We start from the raw sequence: 22,266 nt of genomic DNA, 5'->3' as shown, positions 1-22,266 counted from the left end.
CGAACAGTCGCAGTAAGATCAGGTCCAGTAGCGCCAACAGCGCTTTGCCAATATGCTACCTAGTAACATCGGATGGGACACATGCGAAAGAGCTTCGAAAAGGTCCCGTTCTATTATACTTCGGTCCTGGTACTCTACATTTGATACGCTGCGGCAAAGAAGCGTTTGGATGGAAGATCGATTACATGACAATTCGACTTCATCCTACGCAATCTAGGTGCACAATCTCGGAACGGCTTTTGTCTTTGCAGATAAATGCGAAAGATTCAGTCATGGTCAACGACAGGAAGCATGATCTGCAGGCTGTAAACATCAGTATCACCTCCGGGGATGATATGACCAATATACTCAAGCAACTTGAGAGTATTGGTATCCTGTGCGAGATAAAGGATAACAGGACAAGCCCAAATAATCGAAGATCATCGTCACTAGTGATACCACTGGACCTAGATGACCAAGCAACACCAAGCTCAGCCAGATATTCGGAGGTATCATCGATAATAAGCAATGCTTCACATCGTGCGCACCGGGAGAACGAATCCCCAAACATGATGGAACAACTCAGTTACGTCCCTGAGACTGCCAGCGAAAGAACATCCCAGAGCAGCCTAACAGAGCTTACTCGAACCCCTACTTTTGGCGGAACTTCTTCGCCCAGGGCCGGAAACAGCCCTTGTCCCAACGGCCCTAAACCCTCCGCAAAGGGTCAACACATGGGGGAATTATCGCACAACCCAGTTGTCGCAGCTAAAAACACTGGAAGTAAAAATGTAACACGATCTACTCCCAAGAATGCGCGGGTTATAGAAGGATCGGTTTCCCAAGGTGGGCAGAATGTCCCCGAAGACGCACCTGCCCAAAATACCAGGTCAAAATCGTCCCAGAATGGATCTCAAGATAAAGCTCAAATCCAAAAACCGTCGCTTCGAGCAAAAAATATACTGAAACCAATCCCATCGGACACGCAGGAATCCCTTATATTCCCCAAACGCCGTCCCAAGGGCAGAGTATATACAGCACCAACCAAGACGACGATGGTGGACTGGGATGAAGATCTCAGAGCAAGTGATGCGTCCGTCGAACCAGCATCTCAGAAAGAGAATGAACTGACTTCGGTGTCCTCTCCTTCATCTAATGGTCCTGGTTTCAACTTGAATCAGAGCTCCAAAAAGCGCCGCCCAGGTTCTACACGGAAGAAACCACTCGCAAAGACCAAGGCCCAAACAAAGACTGGAGGCCGTAGATCTAAAGCCATTCGACCGGGTCAAAAACGCTTGAAGAAACAAGTTAAGTTGCTATCACCACCACTTCTTCGGAGCATTGAGAGGCATGATCGCGAAATCCATCCACCTACGGATGTTTCTGGGAGGAAAGTAGAACTAAGTTCCAAAGCAAGCAAGCTTGAAAGTGACAGCGGATTTCCCGAGCAGCAGAATGCGGCGAATGTGGCCAGCCCTAGCCAGGCTCCGGCTGAAAGCAAAAGCAACCAGGAGCATAAGTCTTCGGAGCCTCAGGAAGACAACAGCCCCATTGGCTTGTCTACAGTTGAAGCTAGCTCAAATGGCGATCAAGACCTCGGTATCAGCCATCAGGGCAGGGGCCAAACAGTTGCTGAAAAGCTAATTGCGGCACTACGAGGGAGTATAACACCTCGGCACGGACTGGACGGAAGCCTTAAGAATCAACTTAACGACAAAACGTGTAGGGTTGACGAAATACCCGAATCCCCTGAGCTGCAGGATGAGCTTGGACGAAATGACGCGCAGCCAGACCTATTTGCACCAAGTAGACCAAGGAGTGTACTAGACTCCTGGGCGTCAAATATGAGCCAAGAAGAAACCATGGTCGACGAGATGTACCCGGTTGAGATATACCCCATCAACTCTCCGGGTGGCAGCCGGGTCAGTTCTTTGCAAGGCCGTGAGGCAGACCCAGACTGGATTCTTGGTACGCAGGACCTGGTGAAACAAATGGAAAACGCTGGAGAGAGTACAAGAATCTGGAGGGCTTCCTCTTCGGCCTCGAGCTCTTCAGCAGAGCCCCGGTCAACGGCGTCTACATTCGAGTATTTTTTCACAAGACAGTCACCCCTGAAAGGACACAATGCTACTCCTATCAACCAAATGTCGGCTGAATCTATCGTGGACCACGACAGGCTTGTTGTTCAGAAGACCTCTGGCAGAATAGATACTACGAACGACATCGAAGCTGCCAAACTGGCAATCACAGCCCTCGACGAGCGGGCTGAAAATGATGCAGGTCGTGTCGCACAGAGTTCAGAGCCCAGTCCTAAAATCACAGTGGATAAGAATGGAAGCCCCCAGATGATGCGACAAGCGAACAGGACAAACAGAGAACATGTTACACTACCACCGAAACGACGCGTCGCTTCTTTGGCTGTGGAACAACCACCGACTGCGAAACGCACGAAGCTATTGGATCAAGACGAGCCCAGAAGCGTCATTTCGCACGCACTTGAGAAGATACATGCAGGTAAGACCGCATCGCAGGCAGTGGATGGCTCGCGAGTGGCAAGCAATGCAGGAATCAGTGAAGTATCCAAGAGACATCCCTTCGGCCAACATGTGCGAATGATGGAAGAGTTGAGCACCCATTTTAGCGCATCAGATACAATAACTACCGGAAAAGAGAAAAGCGTGCCTTTCTTGAACCGTCTGAGGACGACTGTTAACGGAAGACATTCCTCGGAAGCTTCAAAACCGTCCTCTGCGTCAACAACGAGGGAAGAAGATCAAACTTCCAACGATCATGACCTTGCCCCAGAAGCACAGCGCTCCTCAGCTGGCAACCTATCGAACAAGCAAGCTAGTTCAGAGCAAGAAGTGGTTCTTGAGCTGTCAGAAAGTCAAATCATCGCTGCTGACATTCGTCAGACTGACTGGCAAACATCAATGCAGGAACTCCACAGGAGCATGGAGAGGACACTGCTGGAGAACAATGAGGTAAGAAGCCAGTGAATAGGGCAACTCAAGGTCTTGTGTATTTGTTAACATGGTCTTGTCTAGCACCTTTCCCGCCAGATCGAAAGTGAGAGGAGTGCAGTCAACAGAGTCTTAAACGTCTATAGAGAACAATGTCACACCGTCCTCAACCAACTCTTCGACGCACAGACGGAACGCATCAAACTATGCAAACAGCAAATGGAATCTATCAAGCAGCAGCACTCAATTGTTTGTCAGGGGCTGATTCGTCGCTTGGAGGAAAATGAACAGAGCCTGGGGGCTGTCGGGGAAAGCTAATGAGTTCTCTGGGGTTGTGTATGCGCCGCAGGTAGTACGACATGGTGTTAAAAACTGCTGTGATTCTTTGCCCCCAACAATAGTGTTACCAGACTCGGCCCTGAGCGTCCAAGCCAAAGCAACGACGCAAGGGGCCCGATTGCCCGAGGTCGGACATGGTATAGAACTGAAGCTACGAATGAAAAGCCATTGATTTTATTCTGACTCACCGCAATCACGTGGAGGGTGACTCTTTCCACCCGCCCGCAATTAAGAGACGCGGCCTTCGGAGCTTCCATCTTTTTTTCAATTGACAAAAAATACTCCTTACTGAAGAGTCGAAGAAGTATCTCTCTAGTCATACCATTGGGTCTTTCAATTCGAGTCGCCGTTCCTTCGCATTCTCTTCGCCCCTCAGTCATACTACTTCGATCTACTTACCGCGAAACTATGTCTGTGAGTCATTCACATGCCAGTAACAGCTCCCCAACCAGCAGAAGCTCACCCGATACAGCAGTTCTTCCTCCCAAATCCCAATCTAGGGGATACCAATCACCTCGAGGACTCAAGAAGTAAGTCCCTAAGGTAAATTCGCAGCCATTGGCACGCACGACTAACCGATACCTTCCCCATCAACCAGTCCGCGGCTACAACCCTCTAATTGCACCCAACCTCCTCCAACATGAAATCGCACTTACAGAGAACGCCCGGAAAACGGTTCTCGAAGGCCGCTCCGAAGCCATCGCCGTCGCCCACGGCACAGACACCGACAAGCGCAGACTCCTCGTCGTCATCGGCCCCTGCTCAATCCACGACCCGGAGATGGCCCTCGAATACTGCGACCGGTTACTGAAGCTGAAGGAGAAGTACAAGGATGAGCTGCTCATAGTTATGCGCTCTTACCTTGAGAAGCCCCGGACTACCGTTGGCTGGAAGGGTCTCATCAATGACCCCGACATCGACAACAGCTTCAACATCAACAAGGGTCTTCGTGTCTCGCGCCAGCTTTTCGTTGATCTTACGAACAAGGGTATGCCCATTGCCAGCGAGATGTTGGACACAATCTCCCCGCAGTTCCTGGCGGATTGTCTCTCCGTTGGTGCGGTTGGCGCTCGCACGACAGAGTCGCAGGTCCACCGCGAACTAGCATCTGGTCTTTCCTTCCCCGTCGGTTTCAAGAACGGTACGGATGGCTCGCTGGATGTTGCTATTGACGCGATTGGCTCGGTGAAGCACCCTCACCACTTCTTATCTGTCACTAAGCCCGGTGTTGCTGCTATCATCGGTACCGTGGGTAACCCAGACTGCTTCGTTATCCTGCGCGGTGGCAAGAAGGGACCTAACTATGATGCTGCGAGCATTGCTGAGGCAAAGGAGAAGCTCGAGTCGAAGGGTCTTACTCCTCGTCTGATGGTCGACTGCAGCCACGGCAACTCCCAGAAGAACCACAAGAACCAGCCCAAGGTTGCTGGTGTCCTTGCCGAACAGATTGCCGCTGGTGAGACGGCGATCATGGGTGTTATGATTGAGAGCAACATTAACGAGGGTAAGTTTTTATTTATCAACTGCTTTTGAACTCGGGCATTCACTAACATTGGCATTCTATAGGCACCCAAAAGGTCCCACCCGAGGGCAAGTCCGGCCTGAAATACGGCGTTAGTATCACGGATGCCTGTATCAACTGGGAGGATACCGAGACGACGCTAGAGACTCTTGCAAAGGCCGTTGTGGCGCGGAGAGAGAAGCTTGCGTCGGTTTAAAATCATGTATCTCGTTCGTTGGTTCATAAAAGGGGCTTGTAATTCGGGTATCTAAAATGTTTGAGTTAGCGGGATTTATACCTAATTGAAAAGTTTCTACTAAGGTTTTAAACATTTATAATTTGGCAAATTCTCTTGTATGTTGTAGTATATGTCATAAGTGGATTGGTGTATAGTATATAGTGTATGCCGTAACTGGTTACCATCACAAACATCAAGTATAAACAAGAATAAATACGGAGCTATATACCAGATGTACCGCGCCATACCAAGTGCTAAATTCACATATATATATAGAGAGAGAGAGAGAGAGAGAGAAAGCAGGAATAGGGCCCAAATCTAGTAGACGGCCTCAGCATCCATCCATCTCCCTTCTAACTCAGGAATCTTGACATCGACGATTCGCGCCGCAAACGAAGGACGCCCGTCGTTACTGCTGCTGGCGCTCAACAGGAAATCGCTAGCCGCTGATGCATTGGTTCCTTTGATCATCGTCGGGCTGCTATGCTGGCGAAGCATGTGTCGACCGATGAACTCAGCACGCGACGGATACCGCTTTGATTTGCGCGAAGCGTCCGGAGTGACGAGGCCATGTTCGGTGCGGTTGACGAGCTGCGCGGATGCAATGCGTCCGTCGGCGCCAATGGTGAATGTCTTGCATGGGATTTCGGATGCGGTCTGGGAAGTAGACGTAAAGGTATCGACATCGATGATGTTAGTCTCGCCGGAGGCGCTGAATGCCCAGATGCGAGCGCCGCCATGAGAGGATTGGAGGGAGAGTTCAACGACATTCTGAACTCGACCGATCTCCTTCCCGTAAATCTTAAACGGCCACATCATTGCAGTGGGCCTGTAGCTGATGCTGAGGAGGAACTCCCAGTCTCCGTTCTGGTTCTGTGCTAGGCTGCCTCGACGCTTGTGGCCTCGTTGTTGATTGAGGAAAAAGTCTCGCGCAAGGTCACTGTCAGCCATGACGCCATCACCCTGCCTCTCGCGCTCTTTCTTCAGTACGTTGAATACGTCTAGCGGCACCGAGTATAGAACAAGACGGTCTCCGTATGCAGACACTACTCGAAGTCCCCAGTTCAAGTCCGAACCCGACGCGAAGGCCGTAGGAAGCGGTGCCTTAGGCGCGTCTGGTGTGTTGTTCTCGAACGGAGGAACACAAACAAGTGCTCTAGTGAGACTCGTTGGCCCGTCGATTGGAGCATCCGATCCAACACAGAGAAACCCGCTGCGTGGCTCGACGAACAGGACATGTACGCCATCATTGACTGGAACTGCTGTATAATGGTGACATTGCGTTGTTCGGACCATGCCAACCTCGTCTCTCTGTTCTGGCGCCCAGCGACTGAACGTCTGAACGTCATTCTCCGCTGTGTGAAAAGGGCAAGACGGACACGATTCACCGGGTGGTAGACTTTCGCAAGCACAACCACCCACGCCTGGGCCAGCCAGAGATGAGAGTAGTCGGAATTCTAGAGGTGTATCCGCCCGGTTTGGCATGAAATGCAGAATCTCAGAAGGTTGTGACATTGGCAGATGCTTCCGATAATCTTTGTTGGTTTGCCGGTCAACCCAACGCAACTCGATCCCAGAGTCAGAGCCAAACGCAGCACAGCGATGGCCAGGGCAGGTCGAAACACTATGCGGTGGGTCTTCAGTAGAGCCAATGTCGTAGAAGAAGTGGCGAGACGACATCTCCATGGAATGCTTGCTCCTGAAGCGACCTTTTCTGGTCGAAGTGCTACTCGTCTCGTCATAGACAACTCGTGAACGACCGTTGGCCTGACAATCTACTGAGACAAGGTTGCAGATAATGCCCAATCTATTGTGCAGTAAAGCCGCGACAGTAAATGTCGAAGTGCTGGTGTCAATGGCGGCCGACAAAACCTCAACGGGGCAGGTAATGCTGGCGATAATGGTGATATCAGTGTGCCTCAGATCTTCAGCGGACATTAGCTCAGCCATCCCAGTGCATTTCGTCAGAAGTTCATATACGTGGATCGTGCAACCAGAGATCACAAGCAGGTAGTTTCCGCAACCGCTGAGATGGAAGCTAGACGCGACCGGCACGTCGTTCGCGAAGGAAGAGGAATAAAGCGAGTCCTTGGAATCCGACAAACCGTCTGCCTGAGACAACTGTGAGAAATCGACAATGCTAGTCGTCAAGAAGCCACTCCTTTCGACGTTCTCCTTTCGGCCTGACAAGATACACTCAGTCGCGAATCGTTTGCTCATTCTCCACGCCGGGCTTAGTCCCCTGTTGTCGAAATAGCTAGTACGCCGACCTTGGTTATCCTTAAGCCAGCTATCCCACCAGCCTGCGCGCTTCAGCATACTTTCTAGCAGACGTTCATTCAGGCTGGCGCGCATCCATCGCGAGCAGATCCTCCGAGCGTTGTCAAAGTCGCGAGGGCTCAACTGATAGAATATTTGTGCCAGGATTTCTGAGGGGACGATATTCGCTGGTGGGATGTATGGAGGCAAGACTTCATCGACAGCCCGAGCCCAAGATTTGCATGTTAGACGCAAAGAACGGCGAGAGTCTTCCGGTACATATTCCAACAGCCTTCTAGTCACCGCAGGAGGTATTTCGGAGACCCCTGTTGATTCGGCATCCATGGGATTGAACTCGGAAAATGCTGGCATCTTTATCAGGATATAGAAGACTGGTTCACGGCAGTTTCAACTTGGCCAAAACGCTAACAATCATGCTCGGTCTTCGATATGGACGATGGAATGTCGCCTTGTCGTTATCAGAGCGTCAAATCAATTAGCACAGCAGAGGTTTTGCCAAAGTGGCTAGTCTGTATGGCAGAGAAAGAATGCTGAGTAGACGGTGGCAATGTACGGCAACGTCGGCACTTGTAGAGTACCCCCGAACGAGACAAGAGGATGAGAAAGACGTAAAAACGTAACCATCCGAAAGGCGCTGAAAATGATAAATTGAGCAAAGTCTCAGGCCACCTGACGTCCCCAACTCCGATTATTACTCCCATTTCTGACCCTGGTAATCGCTATCCAGCACCACAAAGGCACTGCTAGTGGTGGGATAAACGGCGTTCTGACGTCGACACCAGGGCACCCGCAGGCAAGGCCCAGGATCGAGTTCTCCAGTGCGGAGCCCAAATTGTCATGATCCGCATGGCTGGAACCGCAAACGGGGCAATCGGAGGCGGCACGGTGGGGAAAATTGGACGAGAATCGGAGGTTTGAAGAACGTTGACTGGGTCGAGGGCAAAGAGTGATCCAGTGGTTGCGAGGAGCATTCGAGGGTTGGATCCGTCGGAGGAGAAGGGGGCAGGTTTGGGCGAGTGAGGAATCAGACTTACGGGCTTTGCAGCGAGGCGACTGTTAGAGCGGGTCCCCCGAGGGCGTTGGCGTTGGGCGAACTAGAAGGAGCTAAAACTCCAGAGGGAGATCGTGGGCGAAGCGGGTCTGCGTGCTTTCTCCAGAATGACAAAAGTTAGTGCTATATCACATAAATGGGTGTCAATGAGCTTACAAAGTTTCTCTCACACGCCGATTAGTAGCAACAACGTTTCAATCTGATTTCGATAGGAAAGCCAGGCAGTTCTGCTGGTTATCGTGAGACAGAGACAAGGGGAGAGAGGGGGGAAAAGGAAGAGCCGCGGAAAGCCGCGAAAAAAGAAACAAATGTTCCCCGGAGAGTAGAGACACCACACCACAACTGAACCTGGCTCTCAATCTATGTCAGGATCACAATCCCGTCTCTGAAGATCTATGCACTGCTAATGCAGGGCTACTGCGAGTGTCTGCCATTGTCGTCATCATCCCACCAGCGCATGTTATCTCCAGCGATTCTACTAGAGAGACAAAGTAGACAATGTCCGTGGGCGAGCAATATATTCATATCATATTAATATACTCCGCATACCATGCAGCGCCTCCTACAGCCACTAGACTCATCCAAGAGCGATCGACAGTAAGACGTATAGACAAAATCGCAAAATAGGTACATCAAAACGCTGAGGGAAAAAAGAGGTGGGATATCTATGTGCAAACGTAAAGCGAGAACAAAGTCTTCGTATAATCCAGCAGCCCACCCATTCATTGTTCGTTCTACTCTTGGTAGTAGCTCAGACCGAAGCAAGGTTTGGGTCCTCAAAATATTCGAACCCCTCCTGAAGCCCATCTGGTATGGGATCGCGCCCCGGAAGCCAAGCGCTGTCGAGGGGCAGTATCAGACTAGGATTCACATATTTCTTTAGTTTCAGCCCCAGCACCTGCCCTCCGTATCTGACTGGGAATGCATCACGGTCGAGAGCAAGAGGAGGTGATAATATCGATGACTCTGTGGGAGAGATATCGCCCGAGCTTGAGTCACGGTAGATGCTCTTCAATGCGATGCACTTGGTAAGCGGTTCGTAGCTCCGGGTGTAAAAGTAGCTGAACCACACCGTGGCCCCAATCAATGGCACAATAAGCAAGGACGGGGTAATCCCTGCAAGACCTCGGGCACCGATCAAGCCTGCCATAGCAAGCTGGAAAACCACCAGGCCCACTAGAACCCTGTTGCACATCATCGGCCATGCTCGTCCAGTTGAATGCTGTCGATGATCCATAGCGTATAGCAGTTGATACTTGTAGATAAAATTGCCAATCGTGAAGTATACCAGAGCTGAAAAGCATACCAGCCACGAACACGGAAACACACTGTAAACCACGCTGATTACCAGGATCAGTATTGATTGTGGAATCGAGTACCCGTAACTGAAGGTAGGGGCGGCGGAGAGCTCAGCGAAATCTCGGGGCGTTTTAGCCATGAAATAGTTGATAGGGTACAGGAAGACGCTCCCAAATTCGAGAAGCCGAAGTGGGAATAATCCAAGACCCTGAAGGATGTTAAGATTGATGTAGAAGGGTGCTAAACCTTCCAGCGATTTAGCTAGAGCAATCGCAACAGTGGTGGCGTCTTTGAAGGAATCACGGAGATGCTCCCAAAAGCTATAGAAGCTTGTCACAGTACCGATAACTGTGAAAACGACGAATAGATTGAAGAACGAGAAGAAGAAACTCTTCGAGATAACGGAAAGCTCGATATCTCCTCGAGACATCATTCCTTGATGGTTCGCAAACCCTATGACAAGCAATTAGTAACAATACAATCTAGAGTGGTCGGGACAGGTTTGACGCTTACAATTGTATAGGTAGGGAACCGCTACTGTCAAAAGCGAGAACACCAAGGTGGGAAGACCAGTCGAGACAAGCGATTGAGCCAGAGGGTGTTCAGCCAGAGAATCAGCCAGTTGAGGGAACACCTTGTGAAGGGTTTCCAATCTCAAGAGAGTGCCAACAGGCACGAGCAACACTGACCAGAAAACTGAGAGAAAGCAGATAACCAGCGTTATAGTCCACGACTGCAGCATTCGCCTTGAGCGACGCAGGTAGGTATTCTTCCAGACGACTTCCGCCGGAGCTGGGGCTAACCTAGCGAGGAGCTGCATCGGACGGGGATCGAGAATAGCCTGGACAAGCATCTGTGCCGCAGCAATCGACTTCATTGTCACAAATGCGAGCTCAGTCGGTGGGTACTCCTTTTGACGTGCGCTTTTAATCTGCTCGTCGAGTCTCCGCAGTTTTTCCTGGTAATAATCTATGGCGTCAACCAGCCGGTACCGTAACTTCAACGGACCGTACCACAAGCGCTTCTTCGGTCGAGTTTTGGCGCGAGTGAACGCGTCATCCTGTCCATTCTCCAGAAGAAGGCGCATTCTCTCATCGTCTTCGGAGAAGAAACTGGAATTAGCCAGCTGTTGATGTCTTAGAGGCAAAGTGTCGCCGGTTTTGTTGGTTCGCTTGTACCCCAAGTACTTGACCCAGGATGTTTCCAGATTTCGCAACACCTTGAACCGCTCTTTTATCAGACCGTCCAGCGAGCTCCAGTTCCGGCAAAGCGTAATACTTTGAACCTCCCCAATATGCAACCCCTCGATGAACTCTCTAATTTTCTCTTCAGATCTCATCTCATCAGGAATTCCCGACAACCGAATAGTTCGATCAGTCGTACTTGTCTGGCTGCCAAGGTATTTCTGTCTAATTTCGATGATTTTCTTCGTCTCCTGCAGCAGCATGTATATGGCGATACCGGTAAATATGTAGGTAAATACCGCATACGTCCAAAGATACGGTGGATCGGTAATCACTCGTTTCTTTCCGTCCTTACCAACATCGATATCCTTATCCCAGTCCGGAATACCGACTTTCCCCGTGTAGCTATAATGGATCGGAAGAAGGACGACCGCAGAAAGGATGAAGATTGTCGAAAGGAATTTCATCGCAAATCGAAAGAAGGAAAGAAACTATGACAAGGGGTTCGTTAGCGCACCCTAGAGCGAAGGATGTTGCAAAGTCCAAGCCATACAACAAAAGCATCCAACCCCGCAGAGCGCAAAACTTGCTCTTCAGTAATCCGATAGAGCACAGGTATCCATCCAAAGAAGCTATCCGGAAGCTCTGGCAAGTGAGAAGCCGCCGCATAATGTTGTCGCCGCCGAGCCGCATACAATTCCGTCCATTTCGGCCGTAGAAGCTGCATAGTGAGAACATGTTAGCGCAGGCCTTTGTTCACGTTCGCAAGATGTCCACTACACAGAAAGATAGAAATGCCAGTATCCCCAAAGCAAAACTTATAGCAAGCTGCGTATACATATCCCGCGGTCTAAGCTGGTCGCCCCATTGGCGTCCCGGGTCTCCATCGCCAGTCCCATTGTCTGAGTGGGTAACTGCGGTCACCATGGCCGCCACGGCAGACTCCGTGAACGACATGGTCATCGAAGCGTTGGGACTCTAGTTCGTTGAATTGTATCGATGGGATGCGCCTTTATCAATGCATCGGAGCGCTGGGTGTCGATTAGGTTGCCGGTTCGATCTCGAGGATGGGCGACAACAACTGACGTCAGGGAAAGAGTGTCGCGCGTTGCACTGTCGCGCTGTCGCAAGCTAGCAAATGTGGCTCTGTAACATGAACTCGGGTGTGATCGAGGAAAGCAATGTCAGGCAAAATAGGTTGTGGACTCTATCGTTCAGAAACAGGTTGTTCTTTGTGACCTTGGGATCTTTTAGTTTTCCGGGCTAGTGACAATTCATCCTGACGATTGTTGATCGCGGCTTGCAGATGCTCAGTCAGCAGCATAATTATGCACGTAGTTACTTTGTGCGCTTCGATAAATTTATGCACTTTTTATGCAATCCACTGAGCAGATGCAGACTACCATCTTCGGTTTCGGAAGGTTATAACATAACTACGGCTTTGAGATTAAGATTCTTGTAATATGGCCATTTCCAATAATAGCAAGTGTCTAGATGGTGATTCAATCACGCCTGCCTGCAAGTCAACACCAACTCCCGCTGGAGAGGATTCGATGGTCAAAACATATGGAAAATGAGGCAAAATAGGAGAGACAGTTGGCCCAAGAATGAGGGTAATGACAATATACAGTGAGAAGATGCCGACGTAGAGATGAACGAGATAATGAGAAACAAAAAAGACCGAGAAATTAGCGCCTGGCTGCCAATGCGGTGCAATGAGTAATATCAAAAATTCGTGAAGGTGACAATAATCCTGCCGGTTGCCTTGCCGGAGTATGAAATGTTGGGCGGGCTACTCGTCAGGACTATATAAGTTCTGGCTTAGTATCTTTGTCATCGTAAACATATGAATACGATCCTGTTTGAACACAGCGCGCATAGCGTCATCACAACGGATCTGGCGTCTGTCACTGGGGTCTTGAAGATCGTGCTCGTGGATATACTCCCAAAGCTTTTTCACAGTCTGTGGCCGCGAGAGCTACCAACAATGTTAGCTTCAATTGTAACACATCACTCCATTGGTTGTTGCTACGTACCGTCGCCTCACCCCCCAGCAATGCTGAAAGCGCCGGCGAGAGATTGAGAGGTTTCTAAGAAGGCATTAGCGCAACGTGATCGCTACTGTCAGTTGATTTTACATACGTGAAAACCCCCTGAACGGTTCACCTTCTTTTCCGGCTCTGAGCCCGACCCGATGTCTGAATCATCTTCTGCCTTGACCTTCTTCGCTGTCTTTGCGGTGGACTTCTTCTTGGCCGGTGCCGCTTTGCGCGTGCCAGCACCCCGTGTAGTACGAGCTCGGAGATTCTCCTCAGCCTGCAGTTTTGCAGCGAACAGCGCGTCCGCATCGACATCGTGGTTCGGCTTCTGTTTCTGCTTCTTGGGTGGGGGGGTCTTGCTCGAGCGACCATCGGACTCGGCACTGTCAGCCTGGCGTTTCTGTGCGGTTGATGATTGTGAGGGGGAAGATGGTTCCACAGGCGTCGCAGAATCGGGGCGTTGTTCATGGCCATTTGCAGGAGCCGGAGCACCTATGCCTTTCTTCTCGGCGAAGACATCGAACCTCTCCATAATGAGTTCCTTAATAGCAGCCTAGAAAAGTAAGAAGAAGTCAGAACCTTGGTCAATTATATAGAAAGAATCGTAGTGAGGGAAGAGTGAGAGATAATGTGCAACAAGAGCGCAGACCTTCTGCGGGGTAAGGTCGTAGCCAACTTCATCTTGGAGACCTTTGCGAATGCGCTTCTCAGAGATCGTATTCAGATCGCTTTTCGATAGAATCGCATCAATGATGGGTATGTATTGATCGCGAACACCTGGGGAGACTTTTTGTGAAAGTCAGATGGAATGATGTCGGTTGACAGGCACGTCGGCCGCGGCTATGCCGGGGATCATGAACATACGCGACATCTTGTTCAGAGCTTGGCGATGCCCTGAAAATGAGACAAGACGCAAAAGGTAAAACTATAGCTGCAATTGTCACAATTGCTGACAGGTATGAGCTGCTGCAATGTTGCGAACGTCTCGGGTGACGCGGTGGTCGCTTGGGAACGAAGAGGTGACCAGATTGTTGAAGAGGATCGTCGGGATCTGGGTGTAGCGCTGGCGCTTAGGACCGGCGGGGCGTGATGATGGGCGGAATTGGTAGAAAACAGAATTATTGAGCAAGGTGGTGTCTGATCTAGGAAGAACGTGACAAAGGACGATAGAAGCCGGTCCGCAACAGCCAGCAGCTTCACCAGCAGCGAGAAGTTAAGACGGGAGGAAGCGTGGAGCGTTGCGCCCGTCGTTGACTTCCCCGGGCGGATGTGGATGTGCAGGCCAGCCGCAACGACTAAGAGACTAAGAGTATGAGCGGCTCGGAGCTTTCTTGGGTACGGGTGGGTGCCTGGTTAATCAGGCTGCAGTATATGACTCAGCTCTGAGTCAGTCCGCGCACACAAGCGGGTGTGGGTTGTGATTTGTGCTTTTTGCCCTAAAATCAGCCAAAACGGGGTCCGCCAGCAGATTTCCATCTCCCAGAGTCGCTGCTCTTTCATCTCGAGATCCATCGCGGCTGCCTCCATCACCTCCGCCGTCTGCGTCAACGCAATCATGGCTCCCAGCTTCGATACTCTGTCCGAACAGGACCTCCATGAAGAGGAGGAGGAGGAGATTGACTTCTCCGGTACGTTACAGCCAGCGCCGTCAAATTTGCGAGCCCCTCTTCGGTATTAGTCGCTAACCTATTCTCTTCTGCTAGATCTCAAAGCGCAGTACGAAGTGAAACTCGAGGAGGGTCTGGATACATTTGTCGTCATCGATGGTCTCCCCGTTGTGCCGGAAGAAAACAGACAGAAGCTCATCAAATTCTTGTTGAGGAAACTCAACACGGTCGGCCATACCTCCGAAGATGCCGTCTTTATGCCCCTCAATGAAAAGAACATGTCCGAAGGGTACGTACCGGTAGAGATTTGGGATACTTTACAGAATCAAAATGGGAGGAATAAAATAGTTAACATGAGGTGCCTGCTAGATTTGCCTTCGTCGAATACGAAACCCCAGAACAAGCCGTCGCCGCCGTGAAGCAGCTGCACGGAACTCCCCTTGATAAGAAACACACACTCCTTGTGAACAAGTTGATGGATATTGAACGCTATGGCCGGGAAGGACGCATCGACGAAGAATACAAGCCTCCGACTGTCGAACCATTCACAGAAAAGGATCACCTACGCTCATGGATCGGAGACGCCAACGCTCGTGACCAGTTCGCCCTCTACCGCGGTGACAAGGTTGGAGTTTTCTGGAACAACAAGAACAACCCGCCGGAGAATGTCGTGGATCGTGCTCACTGGACGCAGCTTTTCGTCCAGTGGTCCCCCAAGGGTACATACCTCGCGTCTGTCCACCCACAGGGTGTGCAGCTGTGGGGTGGCTCTACTTTCGCCAAACAAAAGCAGTTCCCTCATCCGTTTGTGCAACTCATCGAGTTCTCGCCCGGTGAGAGCTACCTGACCACCTGGTCTGCCCGGCCCATTCAGGTTGAAGAGGGCCACCCAGTCCTTACGTACGAGGAGGATGGAAAGAACATCATTGTCTGGGACATTGTCTCAGGCAAGCCCCTGCGTTCATTCGTTTCTCACGACCTGGCCGCACCCGAGAGCGAGACTCAGCCGAAGAAGAAGGTTCAGTGGCCAGCTTTCAAGTGGTCGGCCGATGAGAAGTATGTCGCTAGGATGCTCCAAGGCCAGTCAATCTCCATCTACGAACTCCCGCGCATGAATTTGCTCGGCAAGACATCGGTCAAGGTCGATGGTGTTATGGACTTCGAGTGGTCGCCAGCGACGGTAAACCGAGACGGTGTCAAGCAGTACGAACAGCTTCTCTGCTTCTGGACCCCCGAAATCGGCAGCAACCCTGCTCGTGTCGCCCTGATGAGCGTCCCCTCCAAGGAGATTGTCCGAACCCGTAACCTCTTCAACGTCTCCGATGTCAAGTTGCACTGGCAATCCCAGGGTAATTTCGTTTGCGTCAAGGTCGATCGTCACTCCAAGTCCAAGAAGTCTCTGGCCACCAACCTTGAGATCTTCCGTGTCCGCGAGAAGGGTGTTCCCGTCGAGGTAGTCGACAGTCTCAAGGACACCGTTATCAACTTCTCGTGGGAGCCCAACGGTGCCCGTTTCGTTCTCATCACGACCGGTGACGCCACTGGAGCTGGTGCTCCCCCCAAGACCGCCGTCTCCTTCTTCGCTCCGGAGAAGAAGGGCGTTCAGGCCGGCAACTTCAAGCTTGTTCGCACTATTGAGAAGAAGACCAGCAACGCCATCTACTGGTCTCCCAAGGGTCGTTTCGTTGTCGTTGCAACTGTCCACTCTCAGTCAAGCTTTGATCTTGACTTCTGGGACATGGACTTTGAGGGCGAGAAGAACGAGAACGAGAAGGATCTGGCGGCCAACCTGCAATTAATGAAAACGGTCGACCACTACGGTGTCACAGACATTGACTGGGACCCCACGGGTCGTTACGTTGTCAGCAGTGCCAGTATGTGGACTCACCAGGTATGTTCCCACAATCTATCCAATACTATCTAATTACTAACAGTAACTAGATGGAAAACGGATTCAACCTTCACACTTTCTCCGGTGAGACGCTCGCCGAGAACCCCACAGATAAATTCAAGCAGTTCGTCTGGCGTCCTCGCCCCCCTACTCTCCTCAGCAAGGAAGAGCAGAAGCAAGTCCGCAAGAACCTCCGCGAGTACTCCAAGGAGTTCGAGGAGGAAGACAAGTACGCTGTCGACATTGCCAACACCGCTGTTGTCGAGAAGCGCAAGCGCGTTCTCAACGAGTGGGTTGCCTGGCTCCGCCGGGAGAAGGAGCTCCTCGCCGAGGAGAAGGACGCATACGGCCTGGTCGATGAGGTCGACGAGCCCAAGCTCGCCAAGGATGCTCCCCCCGCTTCCGCAACCCAGGGCGAGACAGTCATCGAGGAGATTGTGGAGGAGATCCTAGAGGAAACTGAAGAGGTCATTGGTTGAATTACCCTTTCTTCTCGTATCTAATTTCATTCATCTTCATTTCTCCTTCATCTTCCTACTCTATATCATCCACCTCCGTCTGTCCGTCGATATCCAGCCCAACCAAACCAAACCAAGTCCACCCCGCCGTCCTCTTCATCTGCTGCCGCCTATTTCCTTCCTCTTCTTATGTGCCTCTTTATGCTGTTCGTCTGGCGTGGTTCCAGCTTGGAAGGGGCTGTCTGAATTTGTTCAAAAAGTGAAGCGAATAGATCTGTATTGTATCTTTCCAGCGTGGAAAGTCTATATGCATGACATTGGTAGCATGAATGATGACAGACAATGACAGCCAGCAATACCGCAATTCAAAGCTAATCATACTTGATTATCTGATAATTATAATGTAGAGCTCATTATACACATTATGAGACCCACCCACCACCCTATCTCCCTGATACTCCAGCGCAATACCCTCCTGCTTCCACTCTCATCATTTTCACTCTCGGAATCAGTCTCCTCTCCATCTCCCTCCCCATCTCCATCTCCATCCAAATCTCCCAAATCCACCACATTCTCCTGTACATTACCCCGAAAAAGCTCGTTTTTATCCCTCCTTCCAACAACATTCCCCCCCGGAAAATACTCACAAACAAGAAACCACCCCTGCGCCCTTCCATTCCCACTCGCACCCTCAAGACTTGTAACGCCACAATCAACAGCACCACACCCAACCTGCCTCGTACTCTTCCAAACAAGCTGTGTAAAGTGCCCCGTCTCCTCGCTGAACCCGGTTGGTTTGTGGAAGTCGTAGAGAGAAGCTTCCTCCGCCCAGGCGGTTATCGAGCTCGAGACGTTGACGTATCCGTATGCGAGGTTTTCGCCGTAGGGCGCGCCCTGTATTATATCATAATTAACATTCGACTACCTATATGTGTGTGGAGAGGGAATAGTAGAGGTAAGGTATATACGTACAGAATGCTCCCAGTTACAACCCCCCGCCCAACTCTTTGCAAAGTCTGCGAGGGTGTCGTTCCAGGTTAACGCTGAGGCGTTATACGCGGCGCGGTAGGCGTTTGTTGTCTTTAGGATGGAGGATTTGAATTGTTGTGGGGAGGTGTAGGAGGGGTCTTGTGGGACGACGGGGGTTGCTGTTGCGGTTTCGATGGTGGTTGCGGTGGCGGTGGATATGGATGATATTGTGACGATTACGATATTATCTTGGGCGAGGGCGAGGGCGGATGCATAGGTTCTGGATGGGAGGAGGAGGGTTGTTAGGAGGAGAGTGAGGAGTGGTGGATGGTGTCGAGGGTGCGGTGGTTGGAGTATTGATGGTAGTAGGAGGCGCATTGTAGTAGCTGAGGTAAATAAATAGATATAACTGTACACTTTAGAAAAGAAATGGTAAAATGAGAATAATTGGATAATTGTGGCTCGTGCTGGTATATAGAGCTTCGGCAGTAGCTTTGTTGGTTTCAGTGCTCGTCTGGATTGCGTTTATACAAAGCTAGCGATGAAAAAAAAAAAAAAAGGCAATGTGCCATACTGTTTCGGACCTGAAGAAAACAAATGCTCTAGACTGACTCAAACTAAGCATTCAGCTACTTAGGGAGTCATGTAATGGGTTATAGCGCGGATGGTTGAGTGGTGGTGAGGCAGCACCTATACTTATAGACGCCTCTAAAAATAACATGTCGTGTTGGGCTGAAGAATGGGCTGCAGACCACATCCGTCTTCAGCCAAATGAACACCAATACTACGCCATGTAAAACATGATCTGTTTGAAGAGTTGCAGAAAAACAAAAGCGCTGTGGAGTATGGATCAGAGCTCTTAATTACTCGTCGCAGTAGGCGCCGACTGACGTCAGGTACATCGGGCCTAGACCTCGCTTTGCCTAACAAAACCAAAACTGCCTAAGATAAATTTGTATATTTATCGTACTTCTCAGGTGTATATTTTATTTATATATATCAAAGGTGTTACCACATTTACATAACACTGCACCCGATCCCGTACATAGCTCGCTCGACATCGCGCTTGATCTGGAACCAATCTGCCCGTCTCTCCGCGAACTCGTACACTTCTTCTACTCGCCAAATCCCAGAGAATCGACCTGCATCGGCGATGAGATTCGCTAATTCTTTAGCATCGCCGGGGTCGATGAGGTAGATCTGTGATAACTCTCGGAAGGCTTTGAAGTAGACGAGTAACTCGTTGTTTTTGAGCCTCTGGATGAATTTGAAGTAATGGTTCATGTCACTGTAGATCGTTAGTATGGGTTGAGAAGTTTGAAGGGAAAGAAGCTATTCGCTACGTACCTGATGAGCTTCAAGGAGCCCTCGATGCTGATCCTCTGTCGCTTCAAGTGTTTGCAAAGAGCAGTGAAGAGGCGCAGGCCAACTTCTTGGTTGAAGACATCAAGTGTGCTCTTGTCTGTGCTCCCAACGAGCATTTGGGTATGTGATGAGACGACGTCCACCACAGCCGCTGCAGCTTCCGTGACGCTCACATCCATAGTCTTCCGGTGAGGGTCAGTAGAGACGCCCGGATTGAAGTCGGTTGCGAGCTGCCTTGTCGCAAGGATATAGTCCACCTCCTCCATGAGGACATCAATTCCTTTGTTCAGCCCAGCTGCGACACGTTCATCAAGGTTCTGTTCAAACTTCTTCTTCTCCTTCACGGCCGGGTCCAAGAAATCATTCCGATCGGTCAAATTGGATCCGATCAATTCCTGCTCATAGAAGACATCGATCATTTGGAGAATGAGGTCCCCGACATTTACAAGCTCGAGGAAAGTTACCAATGGCTCAACGCCGGATTGATCGCGATCGCCTTGTTCACGAGGTCGATAATTCGAGAGATGATCGACCGCCTTGTTGAATCCTTGAATCAGATGGCCGTGGCCGAGAATACGCAAGAGAGCAACAAAGATCGCTTCACACTGTTGCTTGACCGCCGCGCCAGTTTCACCTCCGATCATTGTAAACTGCGCCGCGCGCTCCAAGCTCGATTTAGCCGCATGGACTAGCCCTAAGGCCACTTCGATGCTGAATAGAGATCGGATACCTTCCATCTTAGACTTCATAATAGCCGCTTTCGCCGCGAGTTCGCTAGTAGGGGCTTCAGCTACCGGGGTCCCGGGTGAAGATATTGTGGAGAACCGATTGGTCTTGGATGTAGAAGTCGCGTCGCCGCTAATAGAATTGCGATCCAGCTTTTGTTCGCTCGATTTCGTCGATGAGAAACCTGGAAGAATGTTCACCGGCGCCATAATCACTTTTTTGAAAGATGTCAAGAAATCTCGCTTGTCAGCTTGCCTGTTGACGTTCGACAGGAGGAACGATTCAGTCGAGGCAGCTTGTTCAGAGAGTTGTCTATCCCACTCTCCAACGGAAGCCTCCGAGCCTTTTCGGAAGAAGTCCAACTCTTCCGCCAGATAAAGATCCATATGCGGCTCGTATACTCCGGCAATGGTTTCGTGTAAAAGCCCTTCGAACGCATCGACAGAATTCTGGATGGGTAGCAGATTGTCACACAGATTCATGCTCTGTGCAAAAGTACTTGATACCGCAATGAGATACGACTCCTTGTTCGAGCGATGTAACTCATCGAACATTGCCGTCAGAAAAGGGTAAAGCACATCGCGGCCCACCTTCTCAATGAACGGCGAGGCTGTCTGCAGGTCTGGAGGAAACGCACGGTTGATAATCGAAACCTCTTCATTGAAGGCCACACTTAAGCGAGTGAAGAAGACTTGCGTTTGGTGAAGCTTCACTTTCTGGGTTGATGCGTCAATACAATCGCTGACTTTGCCAAGTTCGAACTTCTTCGTAACTATATGATTATGATGGATAAACAGCTCGGAAGCAGAACCTCCGCCATTCAACGTAAACAGAACATGGGCATAACTCTTCATTCGGTCGTCAATGTCATCAGTCTCGTAGCCGTGCCTAAACTCCTTGAGCGCGGCCGTTTCAAAGATCGAGACAGCGGTTCGCAAGTGCTCATGCCGTTCTTCGCAACCTTGTGTCGTGTCGCATTTAGCAAAGGCCTGTAATTGAGACAAAATTTGTGCCTGATGTTGCGGGTCTTTGTATTTCTGGAAAATCAAGTTCTCCATAGACGGTCCAAGAGTGACAATGTCATCATAGAATGGTGCCAACGCGGCGTGGATCTTTCCATATTCCTGTCGAGCCTCTCCCCGGATCGATTTGGCGGATTTCAGCACATGCAGAAGCGGGTCATCTTCCAGGACCACTGCACCATCAGTGGCAGATGTAGACAGGTTGATCTTGTCAAAACCGTCCGAGACCGCGGTCACCTCGATAGTTGGCTGGCTCGGCGTTGATACGAGAGCTGATTCCTGCAGCTCAACACTCGCCCTATTGGCAATTGTCCCGTGTATCTTCTCCGCATATTTGCGAGCTTCCACTTCATCCCAGCAGCCTATCCTTTTCAGTCTTTGTACCCATCGTGAATCATCGTATGCCATCTCGCGCAAAAGCTTCGACGCACGGGCCGCTCGAATGAGGTCGACGGGAGGCAGGTAATCGAGGATTGAAGACATGATTTCTGCTACTGGTCAGATATTCCATTTGTTTTGTTGATCCAGCTGTATATTACCTGCGGGGAGAGAGGCCCTGGAGATCTCCTCCATAGAGGCCATTTTGAGCGATGCCAGCACATCGCGACGAGGAGGCTTCCCGCCGGTGCCTAGCCCATTCCTCGCTTTGGACATTTCGTCTTGCCAGATCCTTCATTGGGAGGAAGCCACCGGAATGTTTTGTTGTCAGGTTGTCTAGGCTCGCCGTCAGGGTCCACGCGAGGTCTGGAATGATCACGATCTTCGATCGGTCTGGGAATCGGGCGATTGGCGGAAAGCAGACCACTCTTAGGCCAGGGCGAATCCAACCTGTAAAATTATCGACAGAGGAAGTATGAACATCGTACAGCAATCATTGATCGGAGCTTGAAAGCTGGGTGTATGGGACACTTTATAGCTTGAGACCAGCTGGGGAAAACGACAGGATCGGCGGGGCATTTGCCCCTTCCGCTCCGTCTACTCTGGCCTCGCAAAATAGCAAGGTATACAGGTTATAGAAGCTTCAAGGACCTTTTCTCTATAGTTCTATTAGCGGAATATGTGAGCATTTTCCTGTTTGTGCTTTTTTGCTTTGTGAACCAGACTATTGCAGGTGGAGTAATAATTGGTATTGATTGAGGCCTCTCCGACAGACTATATATATCTTGAGCCCAAAGCTAAACAACATATGGGATACCGCAGACTTCTTTCTTTTTCAATATATTCAGGATGACTGACGAGATAGGAATTTGCACTAGCACTAGCCACTACACAGGCTGTCAGAAGCCAGCCGCAGGCCTTGTATAGCTTTCAATGTTGATGATGCTCTGCGTTGCCCAGACCGGCTGACGTGACCC

The 22,266-nt window shown here is 50.5% G+C and overlaps 8 protein-coding genes across 8 annotated transcripts; 3 read left to right on the top strand and 5 right to left on the bottom strand.

The window, feature by feature from the left end:
- Positions 1-686: 686 nt before the first annotated feature.
- Positions 687-3,451, top strand: BDV17DRAFT_262073 (uncharacterized protein). Its single transcript, XM_073757742.1, has 3 exons — positions 687-2,843; positions 2,895-2,963; positions 3,027-3,451. Exons 1-3 carry the CDS (start codon positions 714-716, stop codon positions 3,258-3,260), a joined length of 2,433 nt encoding a protein of 810 aa, XP_073616036.1. The 5' UTR covers positions 687-713; the 3' UTR covers positions 3,261-3,451.
- A 72-nt stretch (positions 3,452-3,523) lies between these two features.
- On the top strand, positions 3,524-5,112 carry BDV17DRAFT_262071 (3-deoxy-7-phosphoheptulonate synthase). The gene is made up of 4 exons (XM_073757741.1): positions 3,524-3,695; positions 3,754-3,811; positions 3,880-4,785; positions 4,848-5,112. The coding sequence occupies exons 1-4, from the start codon at positions 3,690-3,692 to the stop codon at positions 4,997-4,999; spliced, it is 1,122 nt and encodes a 373-aa protein (XP_073616035.1). The 5' UTR covers positions 3,524-3,689; the 3' UTR covers positions 5,000-5,112.
- Positions 5,113-5,338: 226 nt separating this feature from the next.
- Positions 5,339-7,624, bottom strand: BDV17DRAFT_281479 (F-box protein; the record flags this gene model as incomplete). The annotated part of the gene is made up of 2 exons (XM_073760030.1): positions 5,339-7,203; positions 7,285-7,624. The coding sequence occupies 2 exons, from the start codon at positions 7,622-7,624 to the stop codon at positions 5,339-5,341; spliced, it is 2,205 nt and encodes a 734-aa protein (XP_073616034.1).
- A 1,229-nt stretch (positions 7,625-8,853) lies between these two features.
- Positions 8,854-12,065, bottom strand: BDV17DRAFT_262064 (putative DUF221 domain protein). The gene is made up of 4 exons (XM_073757740.1): positions 11,615-12,065; positions 11,388-11,555; positions 10,164-11,325; positions 8,854-10,103 (listed from the first exon to the last, which is right to left on the bottom strand). Exons 1-4 carry the CDS (start codon positions 11,795-11,797, stop codon positions 9,103-9,105), a joined length of 2,514 nt encoding a protein of 837 aa, XP_073616033.1. The 5' UTR covers positions 11,798-12,065; the 3' UTR covers positions 8,854-9,102.
- A 187-nt stretch (positions 12,066-12,252) lies between these two features.
- BDV17DRAFT_262057 (SWIB/MDM2 domain protein) lies at positions 12,253-14,159 on the bottom strand. Its single transcript, XM_073757739.1, has 5 exons — positions 13,738-14,159; positions 13,523-13,659; positions 12,977-13,426; positions 12,871-12,924; positions 12,253-12,812 (listed from the first exon to the last, which is right to left on the bottom strand). The coding sequence occupies exons 1-5, from the start codon at positions 13,742-13,744 to the stop codon at positions 12,627-12,629; spliced, it is 834 nt and encodes a 277-aa protein (XP_073616032.1). The 5' UTR covers positions 13,745-14,159; the 3' UTR covers positions 12,253-12,626.
- Positions 14,160-14,326: 167 nt separating this feature from the next.
- Positions 14,327-17,199, top strand: EifCb (translation initiation factor eIF3 core subunit b). The gene is made up of 4 exons (XM_073757738.1): positions 14,327-14,501; positions 14,577-14,769; positions 14,850-16,371; positions 16,422-17,199. The coding sequence occupies exons 1-4, from the start codon at positions 14,429-14,431 to the stop codon at positions 16,848-16,850; spliced, it is 2,217 nt and encodes a 738-aa protein (XP_073616031.1). The 5' UTR covers positions 14,327-14,428; the 3' UTR covers positions 16,851-17,199.
- Positions 17,200-18,357, bottom strand: BDV17DRAFT_262054 (putative extracellular SCP domain protein Pry1). Its single transcript, XM_073757737.1, has 2 exons — positions 17,802-18,357; positions 17,200-17,723 (listed from the first exon to the last, which is right to left on the bottom strand). The coding sequence occupies exons 1-2, from the start codon at positions 18,174-18,176 to the stop codon at positions 17,226-17,228; spliced, it is 873 nt and encodes a 290-aa protein (XP_073616030.1). The 5' UTR covers positions 18,177-18,357; the 3' UTR covers positions 17,200-17,225.
- A 406-nt stretch (positions 18,358-18,763) lies between these two features.
- On the bottom strand, positions 18,764-21,987 carry BDV17DRAFT_77219 (exocyst complex component Sec10 family protein). Its single transcript, XM_073765108.1, has 3 exons — positions 21,451-21,987; positions 19,146-21,399; positions 18,764-19,086 (listed from the first exon to the last, which is right to left on the bottom strand). The coding sequence occupies exons 1-3, from the start codon at positions 21,563-21,565 to the stop codon at positions 18,816-18,818; spliced, it is 2,640 nt and encodes an 879-aa protein (XP_073616029.1). The 5' UTR covers positions 21,566-21,987; the 3' UTR covers positions 18,764-18,815.
- Between the last annotated feature and the right edge of the window lie 279 nt (positions 21,988-22,266).

Source organism: Aspergillus undulatus, assembly GCF_047715775.1.
Source record: "Aspergillus undulatus strain CBS 261.88 unplaced genomic scaffold BDV17scaffold_21, whole genome shotgun sequence".
Taxonomy (NCBI): domain Eukaryota; kingdom Fungi; phylum Ascomycota; class Eurotiomycetes; order Eurotiales; family Aspergillaceae; genus Aspergillus; species Aspergillus undulatus.
This window is presented reverse-complemented; position numbering and strand designations above follow the sequence as displayed.